Consider the following 23,277-nt stretch of genomic DNA (forward strand, 5'->3'; position numbering starts at 1 on the left):
GAAAGTCAAATTTAGAAAACATCAAACTGGCGGCGCTAATATCGCACAAAATGGTTCTGATGTGTCGAATAATCATTCAAATTTTTTGAAATTTCCAGCTTGGAGATTTTTAGGCCACTGATTACAAATAAAAAAAAAACCAAAATACAAAATGGTAATCTCAATATGGACGACTATTTTATGAAAAGGTTATTCGATTTGGTCCAGTTTTTATGAAATGCGTTTAAAAATGACGATTATAAATGGATCACATGAAAAGGTTGGGAAAGAAGAGGATTGGAATAAAGTAATTAATCACTATTACAATAATGATGAATATTCATTTCCATGTAGTGTGAAAATGTCTTAATCGTTATCTGACAAATGTCGTGAATTTTTCGAAGAATATGTTTTCCATTCTGTTAACTTGGCTCCACCTTTGTCTGAACTCCGATACCCATTCAACATTGACATTTTTCAAATTTTGTGGCACAATGTATGGATGCCTGAATTTATTTAACATCTCTGTTTCAATATTGTCATTCTTTACGTTAATATTTTTGGTTAATACTGTTTACAAAAATATTAAAATTTCCTTTCTTGCATAAGAAATTTCTGTTGTTTAGTCAAAATTTGTAGATTCTGTAAAAGTTGGAAAGAAAGATCAATAGAATTATTTTCACCAATTATAAACAGTATTTTATACAGGACCATTACGAAAAACTGAAAGTGGAATATGTACAGATTGAAGTGCATGAAAATTATAACTGAAGCTGAATAGGTAATTAATTTTTTGATACGTTTTGAACAAATCTTTTTTCAACAACTTCTGTTTGGTTGCAGAGTGGGATCTGATGGAACATTTGACTTATTGCTTTTGGTATCATGAATTTTTAGAGTGTGACCAAGAAAAATACGAATACCTTTCTTATTAATCTACTAGCTCATATATTGTTAATAATAATTTCGCGTTTTCACACATTCAGATTGTAATTACTTTCTGGGGAAGAATCCATTTTACAGAATCCAAATCGGTCAACTTCTCATCATTCTACGCATGTTTCAAACCGATGAATTTTTTGGCGTATCACAAGCTAATGATGCGACACTCTTGACGCTAAAGAACGAATTGAATTCCTAAGTCAGGTAAGAAACCTTGCCCATCCGCGGTCATAATACATACTATATGAACTCCTACACTACCCCAACAGTCAAATGTCCCTAGAAAAGAAGCTTCTTTCAAAATTTGACTGGCTTTTTGGAGTTTGGGACCAACATGCGCTGACGCAAATTTATTGTTAATTTCACAATCATGGCCATTATGTGTATATATTGATACAACTTTTAGAAAACTGATATTTTTAATGCTTATTGAAAAGACATGTCAGTCAATTTATAATGCAACACCCTCGATAACTGAATGAAAGCTGAAAAATGTATCTAAAGGAAAGACAGGAAAAGAATCTTAATAATTTTCGTTTGAAACGGGAATATTTTTAATGAATCGTATGAAAAAACACCTCTGCCTTGTCTTTTAGCTTGCTTCACCTGCAAATTGACATTCGAATTCGAGTCTCCCTGTCAGATATTTGCATAACTCGATAGTCGACGTTAAGCTTACACGCAACCCGTGCGCTGTTTCTGTATTTAAAAATTCGTCCGCCGTTATTTCGCCGTTGAACTGCGCAATTTCCCAAGTATTTAACCATTTCAAACAATCGTCCAATACCTAAAAAAGTAAATAAATGACACAACAGTAAACTAATGTATTTTACATGTATTATACATGTTATCAATCTCTCACCTTGAGATTGGCAGAATCAGGAGTGAGTCCTTGATTTGCGGCGTTACACTTCAAGGCATCAAACATGTCATTCATGCGTTTGCAGAATGCAATAGTTTCTTCACACCCGATTAATGAATCACAGTTTCGATCCAAATAAAATTTGAGCCCGTTTGCTACAGAATTACTGAACACCTGAATCAATCCATCAATAACGTAACCATAAATTATAATTACAATAAGAATTTTAAAAAATATGAGTAAATCACCTGCGTTGCAAGACAATCGCACATTCTTAATGTGCTATCCAATTTTACATGATTCTGTGTAATTTCAGGACAAACTCTAGCCCTCGCTTCATCACTGTCGAGAATGAATAAAGCCTGGATATATTTCCACTCAATGTAATTACTACGAGAATTTATCTGAAATCATGTTTTCGAGGATAGGCATACAAAAATATTTTTTAGCACTGCATTAATTTCTCTTCAACTTACACGCAGTCGTTTATTATCATATAATTGATCTCTTATGCATCTTATCAAGTGCAACGCATTGGAAAATGCGAAAACTTTGCGGCTCTCATCGACAGGGTGTGTAAACCATGTTTTGATGCCATTAATCGAGCCTTCGACACCCAACGAAGACCAGATTTTCTTATTCATCGTTTTATCATCAGCGATAACGCCATGAATTGTGGCCCCACAGTTTTCTAGGCATGCGATCGCCTCGATAATTAATTTTGATATTTGTTCACCTCGGATAGGATTTTCGTCGTTGAAAACTGCAACGGGATGAGTCTGTCTGTCCGTCAACGATTGAAACATCAGAACAAGACCGTGCGTGGGTTGATCATTGACACTTTGAGACTTTAGGACGTCGTTTCTGAAATCCGATACACTGACATAGGCTGGACTTTCTGCAGAAATATCCATTGGATTTTTCGTTTCGAGATCCTTTAACAAAATCAGACTGTCCAGTTTAAGTCCTTTCTGTTTTAGTTTGTCAAATTTACGCCTCAGTACCTCGGTGAAATTTTGATCAAAGTTGCACTTCTTGTTTGCGAGTGAAAAATATCGACGAATAGTTGTTGAACAGGGTAACGGTAGAATGTTATTCACCCTTAAATACTCGTACAAAGATGGCGACTTTATGTTCAACAAAAGACACTGCATTATCCATTCGTTCGAATAACGTCGGCCATTGGATTTGGTTGTGGAAGCGGCTGCGATTATTTCATTCAGTGTTATTCTTTGAGCAGCTGGGATGTTGAGTTTTGAACACTTTTCATCAAACGGTTCGTTGTTGATTTTGGTCAACTCTTGGGTCTTTTCAGCTAGCGAATTCTTCAACAATTCTCTTTCGGCCATGATTCGTTTTAATTTACGTTTTTGACGTTTCAGTTTCTTCTGTGATGCTAGCAACAATCTCTGATCAATCGGATTCATAGCCTTTCGCATACGTCGTATCGGCTGATCGTTATTGTACCTGGATTTTCTCTGAAAAGCGATTTTCCGCAGCTTTATACAACTGCGACATCGCTTCATCTTTGATATCAGAGAACAATTATCACTGTGCAAATCACCGAAATAATCTCTGAATTCGTTGTTCAGTTCAAGATATTGCGTGTCAACGTTTCCTAAACCTCCACACAAATTGATGTTTCCAAATTTGTTCAAAATGTTGGTCAGTTCTATTTTATTTAATAAAGTTTCTTGCAGTCCGGCCTCTTGCGCTTCTACAACGCGTCCCGAAATAAAGTATCGTATTCGATTATCGATATCAATTGTGACATATTTATCAAAGATCGGGTGATGCACACCGTTTTTTTTCATATATCGTGTGTGGGTGATTGTAACACATTGCTTGTTTGGGGAAAGCTGATTTATAACCGTCCAACTTGTAGGAATCGAGAAGTCATTTTCATTGGCTTTCGAAATATCTTCACCTGAAAAACAACATTCGAGATAACGATATTTTTTGACAAGTGATTCTTTTCAACTAATGGAATAATGGGAATCTGAAACTTCGTGACGATTATTGATGAACAGTATTGTAAACAAACCTTGATTGATTTTTGAAGTAAGTGCATCAAACAAATGTACAGATGTTTTTGGTTCTTCTGATATTTGAGCCTGATTGACAGCGACTAGTTCAGAGTCTTCAGCCGTACAAATGCTCATTTCATTTTTCAGTAACACAGTTAAATAATTTCCAGTCTGTGATTTAGATGCAGGTGATGTTCTCACATTTTCAATTTCTGTTTGTGAAAATTGTGGCAATGGTTTTTCTTCCGCCAATTTTACTTCCTCATGAGTAACATTTGACGCTTCCATGGCTTTGAATGTCTGAGAATCATTTTTCTCGACTACTGTAATAAATTAAGAAAGTTTACTCGAGTAGATAACTGAAAAACGTTCTAAATTTTAGGAATTTATATCTTGATAACCAATTATGTAATTCGACTGGGGATTGTTTAAAAGTATGTAGACATACACATACTCGAGTCTGACAATTCGCTGTAATTGGTGACTGAAGAAAAGGATTGAGCAGTCTCGTCATCGGGAGTAAATATCGACGGAACAGCCTGGTCCGCCAATCGAGGACACTTGAAGGGAACCTTTTGAGTGTAACACAAAACGTCCATTTGCGAACAAAAAACAAGCACAAGGTATTTAATTGTGAGATTGAAGTTGGTAACATTAACATAACATGGACAAGAATTACTAATTTACAGCTTTGCAATGGCTTTGAAAGTGTTGCATTAAATAAAAAATATAAGACATATTTTGCTTATAATAGTTTACTAAATTCCTGACAACTCTAAAGTAGCGAAAAAACGATTTTTCCTAAAAGTATATCATTGATTTAACGTTACAAAATTAAAATATTCCACACATCTTTTGTGTCTTTTTAAATTGAAATAATCAATGAAACAATTAGACAATCATTACAAGTTATCTTTTATTTATTTTCAAGTCCTTGCACTTCAGTTACATTTGAATTTTTCATTCAAAATTGAATGGTTAGTCATTATACACAGGTATGCTAAAAATTTTGCTGAAAGTTCAACGTTTGGATAATGATATAAAAGTTAAGTTTATACAAGAATTTGAGGAAACTCAATGACTTTTCCATGGATTTTACACGTAGAACCAAAAATCCCTAACTATTTCAAGTTTCCCAGGTTTTCCGGAAATGTGGAAACTGAAAATGTGTTAGATTGTCTCAATTTCAAAGAATCGTAACAAAACAAGTCAAGCTCAATCACTAAAAAATTCAAAAATGGTGTCTTCTTCTGTTTCACTTTTCAGTTAAGTAAAAGTTACCAACTTCAACCTTGTTTAATTTTATTCTGTAGTGAGAAGTTGAAAATTATAGAGGGTAACTACGGATAAACGTGATAAACTTACATCTGCAATTTTTCGACCATTCTGATCGAATCTAACATATCTTCTAACGATATCTTCTTCTTTGAAATGTCTTTCACAGACAAATTTCGTCGCAGTTAAACGAACTCCCTCCGGTAACACCGCTTTCCACTTGTCAAACAATTCAACATTCGATGGTGCTTTGAAAACCGAGCGTTTAACCTTCAAACTTTTATAACCAGTTTTGCATTTGGAAACAACACAAGACCTGGGCATTGTAGATATGGCTACAAGCTATCGTTAGAAGTTCATGGTAGTTTCTTCTGTATAAGTCGACGTGAAACTTACACTCTCGCTGCACTAACATTTGAGGTTAGCTTTGCAGTTTACTCTACAACTTTGACCGCAGGTAGCGGGGAACTTATAAGGTGGGGAAATCTAAGAGCCAGAGAGTCCACGGCACGGTCTTACACACAGGTCTTGCAACTCTGGTGGTGGAGGTAGGCTAGGAGTGACTCAGATATTGAATCAATTTGTAGTTTACGGCTTCGGCACTGCGTCGCTACTATCTAGTAGGGCTGAGTTACAGAACCTCAAATTTCGTTATTTTTGGCCGTTGTCGCAAACCGCTAAAGACCGTGGTCTCCAGACATAAATACATAGCCGGAACACTGGCACTTGCACAAGTGGGTATAAAACGAAGGTAACGGGTGCTCAATGGAGGGTTTGATAAACCACTTTTTTCATAAAGAATTTTTTTAAATTTTAACATGAAAGCCCATTTATTTAATATTTTCGGGAAAATTATTTTTAGAAACAAAAAATTTCAAAGGGGGATCGAACCCAAGAAACCCAAACATTATTACTAAAGCTAAACATTATTACTCTTGTACAAGATGTAAAAAAATTCATTTACGGTCCTCGGGCCCGCTTGAATGTACAATTGGCTTAAAATCCACTAGCCATCATGACAATGCCCATTCTCTTTAATATCGCATTTTTTTCATCTCATTGTATTCGTTTTTATAGTATTAATATCTGAAATCCATGTTCTGTCTCGCTTGCATAGCGGCGGACATATTCCGTGCATTGCTTAGGTGGAGAACACGCGGTCCATTCTCAATGTTAATGGGACCAACGAGACGTGTGACGTCATTTGTCGTAGTATGTCAGTCGTATATGAGATTAGGGTGTGTCATTTTAGAGCGATATTTTTTTTTTTGCTCATCACCCGAAAAGTCTTTAGTTCGCATCTGAAAACAAATCCTCGCGCAAGGGGAGCGCTGTCAAAAAATATTTAGAGGTAGCTCAACGGTATTGAAGTTTTCCCATTTCCCAACAAAAGAAAAAAAAAAATATCGCCCTAAAATGACACACCCTAATATGAGATATTATAAATAGCTTCAATAAACGCAAAAACAGTAGGCAAGGTATAGGGGTTAGCATCTTTTAGCATAAGTGGAAAGGTCAGACGGACTCTTTTTTTGCTTGGACGCCTATACGGTTCACTTTACTTACTCTATTTATAATATCTCTATGGTCGAATGACAGTGTCACGTTATGGTCATATGTTGTCAACAACGCAATAAGCCGACCGCGGTTTGTTTCAATCGGACAGTTTTTTTCCAGCATCATTTTTAATGTTAGTTAAAAATCAATGAATAATGGGTCGATGTGACTATTGTAAAGTTGCTAAGAAGAAATATAACCGAAGGACATTCCACAGGTAAGTAATGAATGGATTCTTGAAATAAGTTAGAATAAAATAAAAATCATAAAAACCTTAAAGCATTTAAAATGCGACCATTGCCGACTAGGCTTACTGTACGCTGCTTCAGAAGAAGATCTGCAAAATCCACCGAGAAACTTACAGTTGACGTTGTCAAAGAACCGAGGTAGCTTGACTCTACTAAGTTCCAGTGTCATTTACATAGCTTGCGTCACAGAAAATATGTTTCGACGTGCGATTAATCTTAATAGTGGCCATCCACTGGTAGAATCACAATTTTCTGTTGTGCTATGTTAAAAAATAGTGCTCAAATTACTTGAAGATTCACTCATAAGACTTCGCTTTGATGAGATGACCTCATATGTATTCGATGAAAGCCCAGAATAACTTTAATCATGTTAACCATTGTTGCACACGTAAGCGTAAGTGCGGATTATAAATTCAAGCCTAATACTCTACGAATTTGATTCAGGTATTACGTCTTTATACGATTCACCGCTTCATTATAAAAAAAAGTACCATTCGTTCTGAAAAGAACGTAAAGAATGTTTCAAGGATAGTCCACTTGCCACTGCATGGTCTTCTTTATTCACCATGAGTAACATACTTACCTACATCGTAGTTAGCAACTTGAACAATAAATTTTACATCCTATCCTGCTTGATTCTTGTAATAAAAATTCATGCTTGATATATGGTATTGTAATTTTCATCATCTTTTGTTAATCACCTTGTATGTATGAATTCTCCATGTCTATGGCATGATATATAACAGTTCCATATGATGAATATGGAAAATTCAAAATTGATATTTTTACTCGTCTTGAATGGAAACATAGGCACGAGTACATAATGACACCTTATCTCACCCTAGGCTCACGAAATCTCTTACCTAACTCTTCATTAGGGGCGTGCGGGCCGTAGAGACCCAATGCCTTTCATTTTTTACACATTGCTCCGAAAAAAATTTCCGGTGCTGTTGTTTTTAGTATCTTCCAGGAATCTTCCATGGTGTATAACGGGAACGAATATTTTTTGTGGTACAGAACTAAACGTAAAGTCATTTGTTTGTTTGGGTCAATTGAAATTTTAACGAAAGTTTAAAATCATATTAACGACATAAACTTGGGAATTTATAAATACTTATTTAGTTCGTTTTTCTCATTACATCTAGTTTTTCGTTGCTCGAAAAGGGTACTTGATTCTCTAAGGCAATAACAACTGGACTCATTTATTGAAAAATTTTGCGTCATGGATTATTTTCTTAGTTTATAACTGCGTCTTAGCAGCTAGGCTGAAAAAGAACCATTTGCATGGGTAAAATTTTCAGGTTTTTCGCCTTCTGAGATGAAATATTGTTAATTTATAATAAGGAATGAAATTGAAATTTGCAACACGTAAGTTCTTATTGCCAGACGTATAAACCACACATTTCGCACAACCACAATTTTTAATATTAAACCTTATATTTGTATTGCTGATGAAGATATTGCATTAACAGCGTGGAGTCTCTGAAGACCTCACGCGCTTACTAGCGCTACGAAAGATGAAAGGTTAAGTAGGTGATAGGCGGTTCATTTTTATTTGTGTAACATTACTATGACTTCTACGCATTGTAATGTTTGCAGGTGGTGCAAGCCTCTGGCCCGTACAACCACGTTATCGTGAGTGATCTTTGCCCTGCTGACAGTGAAATTTTAATTTATAAAGAAGGGAACTTCTCTTTTTAGGTAGACAGACTGTTGGCTCGGCCAACTCGAAACATTCTGATTAACTAGTTATTTCGTTTATACGTATAAATACCAGAGCCGCCTTGTTGCGGACTTGGGTAACATAATAATAAGATAGCGAGGCTGCCTATTTTGTAGACTCGGACAATAAATTGCCAGAGCTACCTTTGGACGCTGTTTTCACAGACTTGGGAGGTATGAATTACCCTAGCCGCCACCCTCCTTGGAGCTAGGAAATCAGAACTCTGAGCCCGATGTGACTGTGATATATTTCAACGATATTTATCCAATCTACGACTTGGGATGGATTAATCGATTTTACAAGTTGAGAGATTCAAATTCGATCGGAGAGTCGAAAGTCCACTTTTCGCGTCACTTTTCCATCCCTAGGTCTGCTAGCAAGGTGTCGTTCCTTCTCGTACATATTTTTAGTTAAATTCTGGTTCGATCCAGTTCGCGCCGTGTTGCCGCTGCTGATGCTGAAGGTGGAAAAAAGATTATCTTCAGGTTGGGCTATGTCCGTGGTCGCTGTTAGCTCTTGTGACATTAACATGTGTCGATCACCTTAGAAGTGTTGGTGATTCTCTCTCTCAATGCCAACCTCGGTGGCTGGATGCTTTGCAACACATACGAGTGACTTTTATGGGGCCAACTCTCATTTCAGTTTCCACAATTTATCTGAGTACGCAATCACGTAGCAGTTACTTGAGCCATAATTCTCTGTTGAACAGTTCGAAAAATATGTAATCGTTTAATTCAAAGTTCAGGTACTTACCAAGTTAGATAGAGTAGCAAGCCATGCCTGTAATTCTGAATGCGGGCTTGCGATGAAAATCAGTTTTGTTTACTTGCTCTCGCTGATTTCACATGAGCGATAAAAAATAACAAGCTTGAGTGTCGTATGAAAGAATTGCGTATTCTGAGAATGCCTTAGGGGGAATCATACAATATCACGATGTTATTTAAGTCATTAAAAGAACGGCGAATCTTATTTTACCCTCCAGAGTTTAGTTCGGTCGTAACAGTGGCAGAAGTGACACCTGCCTACGGTTAGTAATATACACGACGAAAGGTTTCATTCTGTGAAGACATAGAGAGCAAACGGTCAACTTTTATTTACCGCAAAAGCTGATAACCAGCGATTAACAAATATCGTACAGCCACCGTTACGGACACTCGCGAATTGTAGAATGAATCCTTTGACGGTCGCGATTTGTACCTTGGCGTGCTTCATACTCTACAACGTTATCAAAGTGGCGGTGAAACTTTTGAAAATAGGATCATTTTCCGATTACACGTCTAAGTCTGACGGACCGCAGGGTATACCTATCATAGGTCTTGCTTATCTCTTCATGGGCAGCGCTGAAGGTAATTAAGGAGAGACATTTTGCCATAGCTAGCGAATATCTAGTAGCTAATGAATTCGTCGTGTTCTGTAATATGTGAAATTACAGCTACTATGAAGAAAATCATTGATATGGGAAAAACATATCCTCCATCTTTTCAAACGTCATTGGGAAAAATTCCAATCTTCGTCACGGGTATTCCTGAACAATTGAAGGTAAAGTAATTCTGATAATCATTCAACGCAGATCAAAGTTGCAGCCATCCATTATTTCACCATTTCAGGTTGTACTTCTCAGTTCAAAAACCATTGAGAAAAATGAGTTTTTCGACTTTGCGCGGCCTTGGCTGGGAAACGGAATATTCATAGCTCCTGGTAGGTGAATGATCGTATTTTGACACTTGAACGTGAGATATTAGAGTAATAGGATAGCTTGCTTGGATCGCACAATTTTTTAGATCTTCTGAATTTATATCGCATTCATTTTGGTTTCTTCAACAACGGTGGTGAAAGGAAACACACGAGCAATTTGGCTGTATGAGTTATATTAAGCGAATGTGCGAATATATGACTTATATACTTTGAAAAAATTTCATCTTCATCTAATTCGTGATCCTAACGATACTCACCATACCATTATTGCCGTACCAACAAATACTCAGATCATTCACAGGCATACCGACGCGAGTCATTATTGTTAAATCGTCAATAAATTGATATGATTGTAATCATGTTTATCATACCATCTCTATCATCCTTACAATCATCAGCCTCGTCATCATCTTGTTGGATTTAGAAGATGAAGAGTAGCGAAATAAGGAAGAGAGGTACATTGTACTGTTAAATTTGCAGAAAAAAAATTTAACCCGCGCATTAGGCGAGTCTGTGTAGTATCCAACATTTTTGCACAATTTTGAAAAGTTTTTTATTTCAGCGTCAATATGGGAAGTGCACCGGAAACTGATACAGCCATCTTTCAATTCCATAGCCCTCAAGTCTTTCGTCGAAATATTTTCCGCCCAGACAGCCATACTGGTTAAAAAAATGGAACGTCACTTGGATGGACCAGAATTTGAAATACACAAATATCTTTCATTGTGTACGTTCGATGTCATTTGCGGTAGGTCATTGAAACTACGTATTAAACAACCTAAATAACATTTGAGTGATCATTTTTTCTTGACTAATGACATGTATAAATTATCATTTTATGTCTCAGAAACGGCTATGGGTATAAATTTAGAAGCACAAACGAAAGAGAATTGTGACTACGGAGAGGCAGCGGACAAGTAAGTCAATGATTGGAATCTCATTAACAGGAAGGTCCTCTTCCTTATCGTTAGTTTTTGACTCGTTATGCACAATGTCCAAACGCTTGAAGTTTACATTATAAAATGTTTACTCGATGATGCCGTCCGAAAAATTTATAGATCGCATTGACCAAGTATTTTCTCGGTAGGAAAATACTATACGTTCTGTTTACGTAGGGTCATCGCTGGTATAACCAAACGATCTCTCAGTCCCTGGCTGTACCCGGACTTCATTTTCTATCGTACGCGACTTGGCAAAGACCAACAGAAGAATATCAAATTTCTGCACGGGTTCGTTGACGACGTAAGTATGAAATCTGCAGGTTGTGTTAATTCCTTTGGACACTCCTTTCATCATCTGCTAGTTATAGAGTTTCTTTCTCACAAATGCTTCACTTAGCATTGGTGCTCCGATGCAAAGTTCGTGAGTATTCCTTTAAGGGTCACTTTAAACTTGAGTGTAGAACATCAACCGGCATTTGAAAGTATCTATATTACCTTTATTCTTTAGAAATCCGCAACGGTCATAATAACACATGAAGATGAATTTGAAGAACTGTTTCAGTACTTATTGCTACTCGTCTCTGGCTCTGAATCCATCACGTTCAATTTTGTTTTGTTTTTATTGTATAGATATATCCATAGTATATTTGGCGGGGTAACTCTGACAATTTTTCAAGCACAAGTGATCGCAACGTGGTGTTTGAGCTTTGTGTTGAGCAATATGCTGCCGACACTGCTTGAGAATGGGTACGTTTCTAGCCCTAGCCGCAATACCTAGCGTCTATTTGACGTAAAAAATGTGCGATCACTATCAGTACGCAAGAAACACGATCGTATGACAGATAATGAATGAAGTTAGACAGACTACAAACCAGGTCTCGGATTGCACTAGTATTGGCTTAAAGAATAGACAGGGGGCGGGCTGGTGACTTCTGTGGTTTCATTGCAGGTAATACGGGCGAAGAAAGAACGAATAAGCCAGTGTACTAGCCAAAGAGAATCAGTTGGAAATAAACAAGATGCAGGTAAACACCACATACTTTCATTATAGACGTAACGTGTTCCCGAAAAATTCTAACCAGAGTTGGATGAGTAAGAGGTACTGATTCCGATTCCGTCTGCGTCTAAAGCAAGATACCCGAAAACAGGCTCAGGGCTATTCGTCAGACACTAAAAACCTGAATTATGAACCCGAAAAGTCTGAACGTGATTCACAAAAACATTAAACTCATATGAACTATTTTATATTACTGAGAGCGATTTACTTATCTCGCGTACGTGTAACAACCGTGAACTGTATAATTAACGTTCATACTTACACAGCCAACAGTTTGTTGAATCATCGCGAGATACTGATAGACAATCTTATAAAACTATCCAACCACAATAAGATTCTGACGGATGAAATGGTCCGGGAAGAGGTTGATACAATGATGGTGGCTGTAAGTATTGCGTCCGGTTCATATCGGATGTTATTCCAAATTGCTTTGAAAAATTATCATGATAGTCAGTTTTACTATAAACCGGGAAGATGAAACATATGCACATGGCAACGTCAAGTAGACAGCATGAGTGTAGGTACACGCAATTGTGTAACGATCAGTCGTTCCTATACGTTTTTGCAGGGCAGTGACACAACGACAGTGGTAGGATCCTTTGTGATTATGATGCTTGCTTCTCAACCAGGTGTGCAGGTTTGTCTAATCTCCTAATTACTTTGACATCACAGTCTAGTATCTCTATGTCATTGTTAACACGTGCAATTACTCGCATTCGATACCATCGTATAGGAAAAAGCGTACCAGGAATTGTGTGACATTTTTGGAGGAAATGCAGCGGACGATGATAATGGAGAACCACCCGTCACGTCAGAAGTCTTGGTGAGAATGACCTACATGGAAAGAGTGATCAAAGAAACTATGCGCTTGTTTCCAATTGGACCCTTACTTTTCCGAAAGGCGACGGATGATTTGGATTTAGGTTCGTAAGCTTTCGTCACCTTATCTGTTCTGTTACTATTACATCTTTGCAAATACTGTGCTCCGTGTAGTAATACATTGTTGTAAATACGTGCATGAACTTACTTCTTAGACGATTACTGATATTATAGGCAATTGTACTGTACCAAAAGGAAGTACGGTCGCTCTCAATATTATAGCAGTTCATAGAAATGAAAAATACTGGCCAGATCCTTTGAAATTTGATCCGGACAGATTCCTACCTGAAAGATTTGCACAACAGGAACCATTCTCATACTTACCATTCAGTGGCGGTCCAAGAAATTGTATAGGTGAGGAAAATAGCCGAGTTGATAATATATGATCGAATATCATTATACTGATGATCTAATGGAACTGGTCGATATTTCAAAACGGAAAAATGTTTGGAATAACACGAGTAATAAAAGTTTTGTTGTCAATAATTGTGGATACAATGAATATAGGTGCACTAGAAAAAATGACTGGATCATTTATGTTCCATTTTCAGGATCGAAGTACGCTATGATGTTAATAAAGACATTCACAACGATGATTCTTCGAAGATACGTTTTAGCAGTGGATAAAGCGACACCAGTGGAAGATGTACGATTGAAGATGGAATTTATGATGAGGCCCGCGGTCCCAATCGCAATTAGGATCAAGAGACGCATATAAGAGCATAAATTTTCGTAAATTAACGTTTGTCATTTTCAGAGATTTTTGAGGAGCCAAGTATGCCCCATTTGGCTCGAGAGACAAAATAATATCGTTACATATTTACGTGTGGAGAACGATTATACCAGGTTGTGGGAATTTTTTTTTTTACTCTCAGTATCATTTATTATCGGCAGGTGTCGTGTATAAGTTGTCATTCAATAAAAAAATACTACACCGCACATTCGTACATGTGTATCAAATTATTTTTCCACGGATTTGACCCTACCTTCGGTTTTATCGAAATCAATCGCATTGGGCCAAAACTGGAAAGTTTGTTTCGGGTAGTAATCGAGTGTAAATGGGTGTAAATTCGCTCCCTCTACTTTTTTCTTGTGGGAATTTAGCATCATCTATGACTTGGGGGAGCGAATTTACATCCAATTTCGTTTTTTTTCGTGAAGGTAAGGTCTTTTAAAAAAAAAAATGTGCTTTAGATTTGTAGCAACATTTGACTAGGAACGGGTTTAACATTTTCAGTAAGATGAGAACCAAGAGTTCCGCGCTTAAGTAAGTTAACCAAAAAATCCAACCTTATTGGATCTATCTTTTTTGACACGACTCGTGTTATATCGATTTATAATGATTTTATAAAAATGAAGTGTACCTCCTTTACAGTTTATTTTCAAAATCCGAAAAAATTCACCAAAGTTTCGTCAAATATTGTGATAAGTAGAAAATGTGGGACCTCGTTGTGTAAACATTTTGCGGAATGTGGTCCAGTTGACTAAGAATGGTCCGTATTATAAATTTTTCAAGTTAATAAATATAATTATTTCATATTACGCCTAGAGAATCCATGATTACGAGTAAACTATGACACCTTATCTCACCCGAAACTCACGCAATCTCTCGCCTGAATGAATCATGTGCAGTTAATTTTTTGCGTGAGACTTCCGTGATTTGTACACGCATACAATTAGTGATTTTCGCGGGATAAATTCTCAGTTTCTAAGATTAATCTGATGATTAAATCATGTGTCAGTTACTTCCGGCATCATTTCGTTTTGAATATCACATTCCGCAAAAAAATCCTTGCGCGGCGATTGTTGTCCGAAAACCGCTCACACGTTTTATACGCGCGGTATCTTATGCGCGATAAATTTTTGCACGGTAAAATTTGGCCCCTAACGATTATACCATCTGCACTGACGTTATACCTTAGAATTATACTCGAGTAACCATTCATTATTACTTACAAAAAGTACAAGTACGTCTGAGAACTACGTAATTGAACTAATAGCTATTTTTGGAGTTCTCGATCAATGGAAACTGCTGAAAACAACCCACAAGATAAGCTTTGCGGGGAATTGAGTGACTGACTCCTGCTGGTCCATCCCAGGTGATTGGGAGAGAAATGAACGAATTACTCAGCGTAGGGATCATAAAGAATCCAACTTCAAAAAAGCCAACGTTACACTCATAAGGAATCAGCCGATAACGAATAAGACACAGCTAGCAAGTGCCGATACAGTATAGACCATATTTTGGATACAGACGTAAAGTAACCCAAGAACGTTTTCGTTCATTAACGGTGCTTTTCTTCCCTGAAGCTTTCGGCCTCACAAATTTTAGGAAAGAGATCTGGAAACTGCCGCAGTTTGATGTTGGGACGAAAGGTTTCAACACCGCTTACGCGGAGACTCATACTTGAGTTATGCATGATGTTCACCGGTTTTATAATTTCGTCTATCTTTTCGTATCAGATAACTTGATGGCTCAACCTCACTACTGGTGGACAATCTTTTGAAACTATCCAACGACAAGGAAACACTGACGGACAAAGCGATCCGGGATTATGTTGATACAATGATGGAGGCTGTAGATACAACGCGCCGTTTATACTCGATATTATTATTGCGACTTACTGACCCGAATATTTGAAATTTGATCCGGAGAGATTTCTACTCGAAAGATTTGCGAAATAACAACCATTGTTAATACTTACCATTTTGTGCTGGTCAAAAGGATTATATTGGTGACGGAAATAGAGAAGAGTTGGTAACACTTTTGTGTCACTGTAGTGATGATTTGTTGGGATTAGCTGAGATCTTTATTTAGCTTTGTCGGTTATACATATTGTTTTGTAAAAAATTTCTTGATATAGAATAATTAATAAAATTGATATACAAGGACATAGATTTGAATTTGCTGAGAATTACTTCACGGGTTTGTTCCATTTTCAGGAACGAAGTATAACGCTTGATGATGATAAAGAAGACATTTACAGCAATGATTTTTCGGAAATACGATCCAACATAAAATTCGCTTGAAAGTTTTATGACCTCAAAGATAACATAGTCTGCCATTTACTGTTACGATTTCGTAGATCTCATGACATTTCTTTATTTCTGCGACAAATGAAAATGGATTGGAGCGTTTTTGTTCAAAATTGCGTATAGAATGAGGCTTTCAAGCCCATTTTTGCATTTGAGACACGAAATTGCGATATTAATACTGCCTTTTTTGCATGAAATTGAGAAAAATGCTATAACTGTTGTGCTATTTTTTTAAAGTATCTAATGACCAAATGGCGGATACAGGTTTAGTTTCGTAACTGACCACTCCATTAGGTATAAGTTTCGTTGATGTCAGCTTAGTGCTCTACACGTTAACAGATTTGGATTCGGATACACGAATTTCAAAAGACCCTCAAAGTTAATGGATACCTTCGATATAAACTGTCTCTCAAAACACTTTTGTGAGGTTACATATATGGCATTCCTTGTGATATGGGCCAATTCCTGCAAAACGTTATCGAAAATTATTCACAATTTCTTAAATTATTTAAAAAGAAAGGAAAGATCACGTGACTTAATATTTTCGATCAATTAGGAGAATTATATTGTTTTTGCGATGGTTTTCAAGAATAACTAAAGTCTCTTATTCGACTATAAAAATGTGTTTTTTCAAATAAATTTTGACTAGAAACAGCTTGCACATTTTCAGTAAGATGAGAACCAAGAGCTTTTGAATCTACCTCCTTTGACAAGACTTACGTCGCATCGATTTATATCGATTTCAAAATGAGACGGCCTCGTTAACAGTTTGTTTTCATAAAACCGAAAATTTCTTCAAGTATTACAATAAGTTGGAAAAAGGGACGAATGTTTATTTTTTTTATTTTGCCGAATGTGTACACTAAGAATGCCCTGTAGGATAAATTTTTCAAATTCACAACTAAAATTATTTCATCTTACGCGTAGAGAATCCATAAGTAAGTACGAGTAAATAATGACACCTTATCTCACCCGAAGCTCACGCAATCTCTCGCTTAGGTGAATTAAACACGGTTCATTTTTTGCGTGAGACTTCCGTGATTCATACACGCATACAATTATTAATTTTCGCGGGATAAATTCTCAGTTTTTAAGATTAATCTGACGGTTAAATTATGTGTCAGTTACTTCAGACATCGTTTCGTTTTGCGTAAAATACTGCTTGGTAGCCACTAGACGTGGAAAATTATTGTTTACCCGAAATGAAATTATACGCGTCTCGATAGTGGGATTTTTTTCTCTCAATTTTAGCGGAGCCTCGAATTCTCCGGTGTCATTTCACGCCGCGTGCTTTCATATTATAGAGATAATTTCTGTACCGATACTTCTGGATATCGGAAAATTTGTCATCATTTCAGAGAATTCAAACTGTGAAATTCGGTTTCAGGTGTGATCCTACATACATGTGCCGAAGATAAAGTCAAAACTTCCATCAGTCTCAAATGTCAGATACGTATCATTATACTTGTGAAGCTGTGTATAAGTAACGATTCTCGTATATGGGCTCAAGTTAAAGTCATGAGTTTTTATCCGCACTCATTGACTTCATGTAAGTGGTCAAGAATGATAGATCTTGTATGCTTGGGTCTTGTTTAACAATATTACGTAATCCGTAAGTACCTTAGTGGGGAATAAATTAGGCTCTTCTTTACCTTTAAAAGAGCAGTGAATCTAACTTAGGCTCTCATAGATCAGTTCAGTCTAAACACAGGCGGATATGTTAATTATCCTTGGTTAATAGTACTATAAGGTGACAGGAATTATTCAATAAACATAACGCGTTGACTTTTCTACGTCATAATAGGTGATAATTACCGAGTGACAGACGTCCCTTACCGAGACTCGCGAATACCAAAATGGACCCTTTGACGGCAGCGATTTGTGTGGTGGCGTGCTTTATATTCTACAATATTATCAACGTTGCGATCCAGCTTTTGCTAATCGGACCTCTCTCTGATTATGCACCTAAATCAGAAGGGCCACGAACGTTGCCTTTTATAGGCGTCGCGTATCTAACGTTGGGCGGCACCGAAGGTATATAATTACGGAGTGACATTTTTTCGCAGTTACAGAATCCTCGTTAGCTAATAAAACCATCGCGTTTTACAATCTATGTCATTACAGTTACTTTGAAAAGGATCCTCGAAGTGGGAAAAGCGTATCCTCCATGTTTCAAAACCTCAATCGGCAATATTTCAATCTTCGTTACGGTTATTCCTGAACAACTGAAGGTAAAATGATTTAATAATGATCTAACGCAGTACGAAATTCCAGTAATGAATTGATTCGAAATTTTAGGTACTGTTTCTCAGCTCAAAAACCACAGAAAAAAACGAGTTCTACGACTTCGGGCGGCCCTGGCTGGGAGATGGATTAATCACGGCTTCTGGTAGGCGAATAATACGTCACTTCGTCGTTAAATTGCGAATCCAGTCAATTGAGATAAAGGCTTCTGAATCACGCAACTTGCATCACTTCTCAACGACAATCCAAAGTTTTTGCGGCATTTCGATAAGTCTTTTTATTACAGGGTCTGTATGGAACGTGCACCGGAAGCTGATTCAGCCATCTTTCAATCACATGATTCTGAAGTCTTATGTAAATACATTTTCCGCCCAGTCATCCATAATGGCCAAAAAACTGGAGCGGCACTTGGATGGGCCAGAATTTCAAATACATAAATACCTTTCACTGTGTACGTTGGACGTCATATGCGGTAGGTCACTGCAGTTATGTTTTGGGCGACCTAAACTACATATTCCTACATACTTTATCCCTGACTAATGACGCGTATATGATAATTTACATCACAGAAACGGCTATGGGTATAAAATTAGAGGCACAGACGAGCGAGAGTTGTGACTTCGGAGAGGTGGTAGAAAAGTAAGTTCAACAATTGGAATTTTATTGACGTAAAGATTATCTTTCTCATCCACATTTCATCCACAATGTCAAAAAACTTCAAGCTACGCGCGATGTAATTTTTACGGAATGACACTATCTGAATAATAGACTACTTTTATTGAGCAACCGGTTTTATTCCTGGGACGAAACTACCGTATGTTTTGTTTTCGTAGCGTAATTTCAGGAGTGGTCAAACGGATTACCAGTCCCTGGCTGTATCCGGACTTTATTTTCTACCGAACGCAACTTGGCAAGGAACAACAGAAGAACATCAAGTTTCTGCATGAGTTTTCTGACAATGTAAGTACGAAATCTCTAGAATCGTTCCATTTCTTTTAAGATCGGCCGTGTCGTCATTTTATCGGAGAGTTTCGCCCATGCAAATGCCTGACGTACAATTAGTGCTCTGATAGCCAAAGACTAATGTTTGTGTCGACATTGCCTCAACGACTTGTATATTGTATATTTTGCTTGTTATTTTGTACTGAATAGATGATATCGACTTATCGACCGTTTCAATACTGTATTTTATTTTTTTTTCTTTAAACAATAGCAGTGACTAAGAATTGTCTTTTTCTGATCATCACACGAGCCTTGTCGTTCCCACGAGTCCTACATCGCTAGTCGAACTCTTAAAGAATCTCATGAGTCGATCAGGCTATTTTTTAAGCTTGCGAGTTAGGCTCGGGCAACCATCTATAGTCTGATACTTTCTAGAATTAAGCCATGAATTATCCTGTGTATATATAAAAGCGAAGCAACGTTACTTACCCGTAAATTCGATACTTATTAGCTCTAGATTTAATTTTGTAATATCTGTTATAAAAAAAAAGAAATGCGGCTCGGCACGGAACGATAATGACGAAGAAGAAAAAGAACAATATTTTCACAATCTTTGATGTTCAATAACTGGAATTGTTCGAAAATTACAGGAAACGTTCTTTCTCCCTGGGAAGTCAGGGTGTGCAAGTTTCGTCGAAAACTGGTTACAATTAGTGGTTTACAAGATATGATGCATTAATTATATATGTGAAGTATAGCGGCTAGTTTGGCTGGGCAAATGATTCTTGGTAGCTTTGATGATATTGGCCTACGGATAATTGACGATGATTCAATGCCGCGAATCTTGGTTGAATAGAAATTAATCCTGGTCTCACAATCAGTCCACGCCAGTATTGACCATAGGAGTTTCAAGAATATAAGGAACTAGTCATTGACCTCTGCAATTTTGTTCCAGATAATACGAGAGAAGAAAAAAGAAATTCACAAGCGTATGAGTCAAAGGGAATCAGCCGACAATGAACAAGTTGCAGGTAAACAACTGACAGTTTCATTATGGACGTGAAGTACTATAAGAATTAACGGTACTGGTTGTGACATCATTTGTATTCGAAGAAAAACATCCGAAAACAGTCTCACAGTCATAGTCAGACATAGAATCGAAAAGCCTAAACATCATTCCTGAAACAATGACAGATGAATGATTTTAGGTTACTGCACGTGATTTACTTTACGCAAGTGTAACGACTGCCATCTTCATATTTATCATTCGCATTTATATTACAGATAGCTCGTCGACACACTTTGAGACATTGATAGATGGTCTTCTGAAACTATCCAACGACAATAAGATCCTGACAGATAAAGCGGTCCGGGAACAAGTCGATACAATGATGACGGCTGTGAGTATTGCGTTTGATACATACTGGATATTATTCAAAGGTGGTGGCTTTTAAAAATGATTACTATGGTCAATTTCACTACAAACTGGAAAGAAACAACGTAAGCGTACCATTTTTACTATGACAAAATGAGCGAAGGCTAACGCAATTATATGATGATTAGTCGTTTCGAATTTTTCTTTTACAGGGCAGTGACACATCTGCAATAACAGCATCCTTTTTGATGATGATGCTAGCTTCTCACCCAGATGTTCAGGTGTGTCTAATATACTAATTGCCTTGACTTTGTAGTCGAAATATTGCGTACACAGGCATTTCATGCTATGTATCTTTAATGCTGTGCGAAGTCATTCCATTATTCGCATTTAAATATCGTCGTATGTAGGAAAAAGCATACCAGGAATTGACTGGCATATTTGGAGGAGATTCAGCATACGATGACAGTGGAGAGTTACAGATCACGCCTGAAGCCTTGTCAAGCATGATATACATGGAAAGAGTGATCAAAGAAACTATGCGCCTCTTCCCAGTTGCACCTATAATCTTCCGGAAGCTGAGCGACGATTTGGATTTAGGTTTGCAAGCTTTCGTCACATTGTTCATTCATCTCCTACCGTATGTTTCAAAAAACCGGGTTTCAAAGTTAAAGCTGTACCTAATATGTATTGCAACGAGGTGTACGCGGAGTTACTTCATAAATGAACACTGATTTTTCAGATCAGTATACTCTGCTGAAAGGAAGTACGGTCGCTCTCAACATTATAGGAGTCCACAGAAGTGAAAAGTATTGGACAGATCCGTTAACATTCGACCCGGACAGATTCTTACCTGAAAGATTCGCGAACCAACGACCATTCTCCTACTTACCGTTCAGTGGCGGTGCAAGAAATTGTATCGGTAAGGGAAACACCAGTTCTGACAATAGTTAAATATCATTATACTGATGATTAATTGGGATTGGTTGAGTTATTCATGTAGCTTTATGGAGTATGTTTCAAGATTGACAAACGCTTTGAACGAAATAATCAATTGACTGATTAAATCAGAATAGTTCTGCTGTCTTGTGGATAGAATGGTAGTTTGCCGATGAAAATGGCTGAATGAGAGTTGACGAGTTGGCTTCAATTTCAGGATCGAAGTACGCTATGATGTTCTTAAAGACAATTGCAGCAACGATTCTTTGGAAATACGTTATAAGACAGGATAACGTAATACCAGACAAAGATGTACGGATAAAGATAGAATTTCTGTTAAGACCCGTGATTCCTATCTCAGTAAGGATCGAGAGGCGCACACGGAAGCATGATTTTGCTTAAGGCAACATTAATCATACATGTTTCAGAATCGAGGTATACGAGCTTCGTTAGTTTGTTACCGAGGAAAAATATCGTTACGCATATGGTTTCGGAAAAGAATTATTTCGAGTTGCGGGAGAAGTTTACCACTTTTAATGTTAATTATTATGAGTATATTTTGTGATTTTCATTCGAAATAAAAAGGATTGCAGTAAGAACATTCGCATGTTGATGATCAATCATACTATCCTCATGAAAATCGTCAATCATGCCAAAAGTGTGTCAATATTCGTGTCAACTGATATCAGACACTGTATTTTTGTAGAGGCTATATAACTAATTGCAGTAATTCCATATTGTCATAAATCGCCATTAATACTTTGATTCATGATATTCTTGAGCATGAACATTTGAATAGTTACGATTTAGAGCAGAGGTGATCAGAAACGACTTACTCTCATCGCAGGGAACAATTACCCATCCACTGTAGAATATCACTCATACCTGAGTAACATGTAGATTACATTCTACTTTCACTGAGGCACATCTCGAGACTCGTATTTAAAAATGATACCAAAGTTCTGGAATGGTGATTTTTCTTCAATTTTTGTGTCGCTACTACATTAATTGGTTCGTTCACTTTTCAATCATGACAATCTTGGAAAATCTTTCTACAGCAGAGATCACGGACTTATGCGGGGATGCGGCGAAAGAAGGAAAGGGAATCAGAACCGTCAGCCATCTTGATGAGCTAAATAGATATACGTATACCACGGACCACGGACGCACACGGATGTATACGCACGTGCAGTTGTTTATCATTGTATAGGTTAGGTCAGAAGGTAGCCGATCATGGACTGAGAATTCAGAATAATACAACATGCCTTATTGTGTAGCCCCTAATTGCAAAAACAGATCTTTTTCATAATCACAAAAACAATGTGAGGTCGAAGTAGAGAATAAGGCTACATTTCACCTGTAAGTACAAGTAACGCTTCTGGAACTGTAAATAATGTGAATGCTGTGATAACAAGTGATGTATTTGTATCTATATTCATTCAGGTTTGGTTTTTTCTTTGTATACATTTATACTGAGTATTATTCTGGTTCTATGTACAGGTGCTTTGTACCTCTATAGAATGTACGCCGGAATCAAAATTGGATTTAAAAAAAAA

At 37.1% G+C, this 23,277-nt stretch overlaps 2 protein-coding genes across 7 annotated transcripts; one reads left to right on the forward strand and one right to left on the reverse strand.

The window, feature by feature from the left end:
* Nucleotides 1-121: 121 nt before the first annotated feature.
* LOC124304620 (uncharacterized) lies at nucleotides 122-5,633 on the reverse strand. 6 transcript variants are annotated; one of them, XR_006908234.1, is made up of 9 exons: nucleotides 5,176-5,629; nucleotides 4,265-4,382; nucleotides 3,828-4,133; nucleotides 2,260-3,710; nucleotides 2,032-2,187; nucleotides 1,784-1,957; nucleotides 1,500-1,708; nucleotides 977-1,200; nucleotides 122-621 (listed from the first exon to the last, which is right to left on the reverse strand). XR_006908234.1 is itself a non-coding variant. In XM_046763088.1 (7 exons), the coding sequence occupies exons 1-7, from the start codon at nucleotides 5,407-5,409 to the stop codon at nucleotides 1,514-1,516; spliced, it is 2,634 nt and encodes an 877-aa protein (XP_046619044.1). In that variant the 5' UTR covers nucleotides 5,410-5,629; the 3' UTR covers nucleotides 786-1,513. The 6 variants fall into 6 exon arrangements, 4 of the variants coding, with proteins under 4 accessions (XP_046619044.1, XP_046619045.1, XP_046619046.1 ...); XM_046763088.1 differs by lacking the exon at nucleotides 122-621 and having other exon boundaries at nucleotides 786-1,708; XM_046763089.1 differs by lacking the exons at nucleotides 122-621; nucleotides 977-1,200 and having other exon boundaries at nucleotides 1,452-1,708; nucleotides 3,828-4,130; nucleotides 5,176-5,630.
* Nucleotides 5,634-9,607: 3,974 nt separating this feature from the next.
* On the forward strand, nucleotides 9,608-22,320 carry LOC124305582 (uncharacterized). Its single transcript, XM_046765161.1, has 25 exons — nucleotides 9,608-9,959; nucleotides 10,046-10,152; nucleotides 10,221-10,311; nucleotides 10,871-11,056; nucleotides 11,156-11,225; nucleotides 11,424-11,550; nucleotides 12,199-12,274; nucleotides 12,573-12,691; nucleotides 12,875-12,943; nucleotides 13,040-13,229; nucleotides 13,360-13,539; nucleotides 13,737-13,900; nucleotides 13,943-14,031; nucleotides 18,047-18,255; nucleotides 18,346-18,452; nucleotides 18,520-18,610; nucleotides 18,752-18,937; nucleotides 19,035-19,104; nucleotides 19,299-19,425; nucleotides 20,363-20,438; nucleotides 20,692-20,807; nucleotides 20,995-21,063; nucleotides 21,193-21,382; nucleotides 21,525-21,704; nucleotides 21,939-22,320. Exons 1-25 carry the CDS (start codon nucleotides 9,782-9,784, stop codon nucleotides 22,121-22,123), a joined length of 3,252 nt encoding a protein of 1,083 aa, XP_046621117.1. The 5' UTR covers nucleotides 9,608-9,781; the 3' UTR covers nucleotides 22,124-22,320.
* The last annotated feature ends 957 nt before the right edge of the window (nucleotides 22,321-23,277 follow it).

The sequence above is a fragment of the Neodiprion virginianus genome, chromosome 5, assembly GCF_021901495.1.
Source record: "Neodiprion virginianus isolate iyNeoVirg1 chromosome 5, iyNeoVirg1.1, whole genome shotgun sequence".
Classification (NCBI taxonomy): Eukaryota; Metazoa; Arthropoda; class Insecta; order Hymenoptera; family Diprionidae; genus Neodiprion; species Neodiprion virginianus.

Bases quoted from the DNA above. Each gene is read 5' to 3' on its own strand.
- LOC124305582 (XM_046765161.1), top strand. From the start codon at position 9,782: ATGAATCCTTTGACGGTCGCGATTTGTACCTTGGCGTGCTTCATACTC. The intron at 11,226-11,423 runs GTAAGTCAATGA...CTGTTTACGTAG, and splicing joins TACGGAGAGGCAGCGGACAA to GGTCATCGCTGGTATAACCA. The intron at 21,705-21,938 runs GTAAGGGAAACA...CTTCAATTTCAG, and splicing joins CGGTGCAAGAAATTGTATCG to GATCGAAGTACGCTATGATG.
- LOC124304620 (XM_046763088.1), bottom strand. From the start codon at position 5,409: ATGCCCAGGTCTTGTGTTGTTTCCAAATGCAAAACTGGTTATAAAAGT. The intron at 4,134-4,264 runs GTATGTGTATGT...AATTTATTACAG, and splicing joins CAGCGAATTGTCAGACTCGA to TAGTCGAGAAAAATGATTCT. The intron at 1,958-2,031 runs GTGATTTACTCA...GGATTGATTCAG, and splicing joins GCGATTGTCTTGCAACGCAG to GTGTTCAGTAATTCTGTAGC.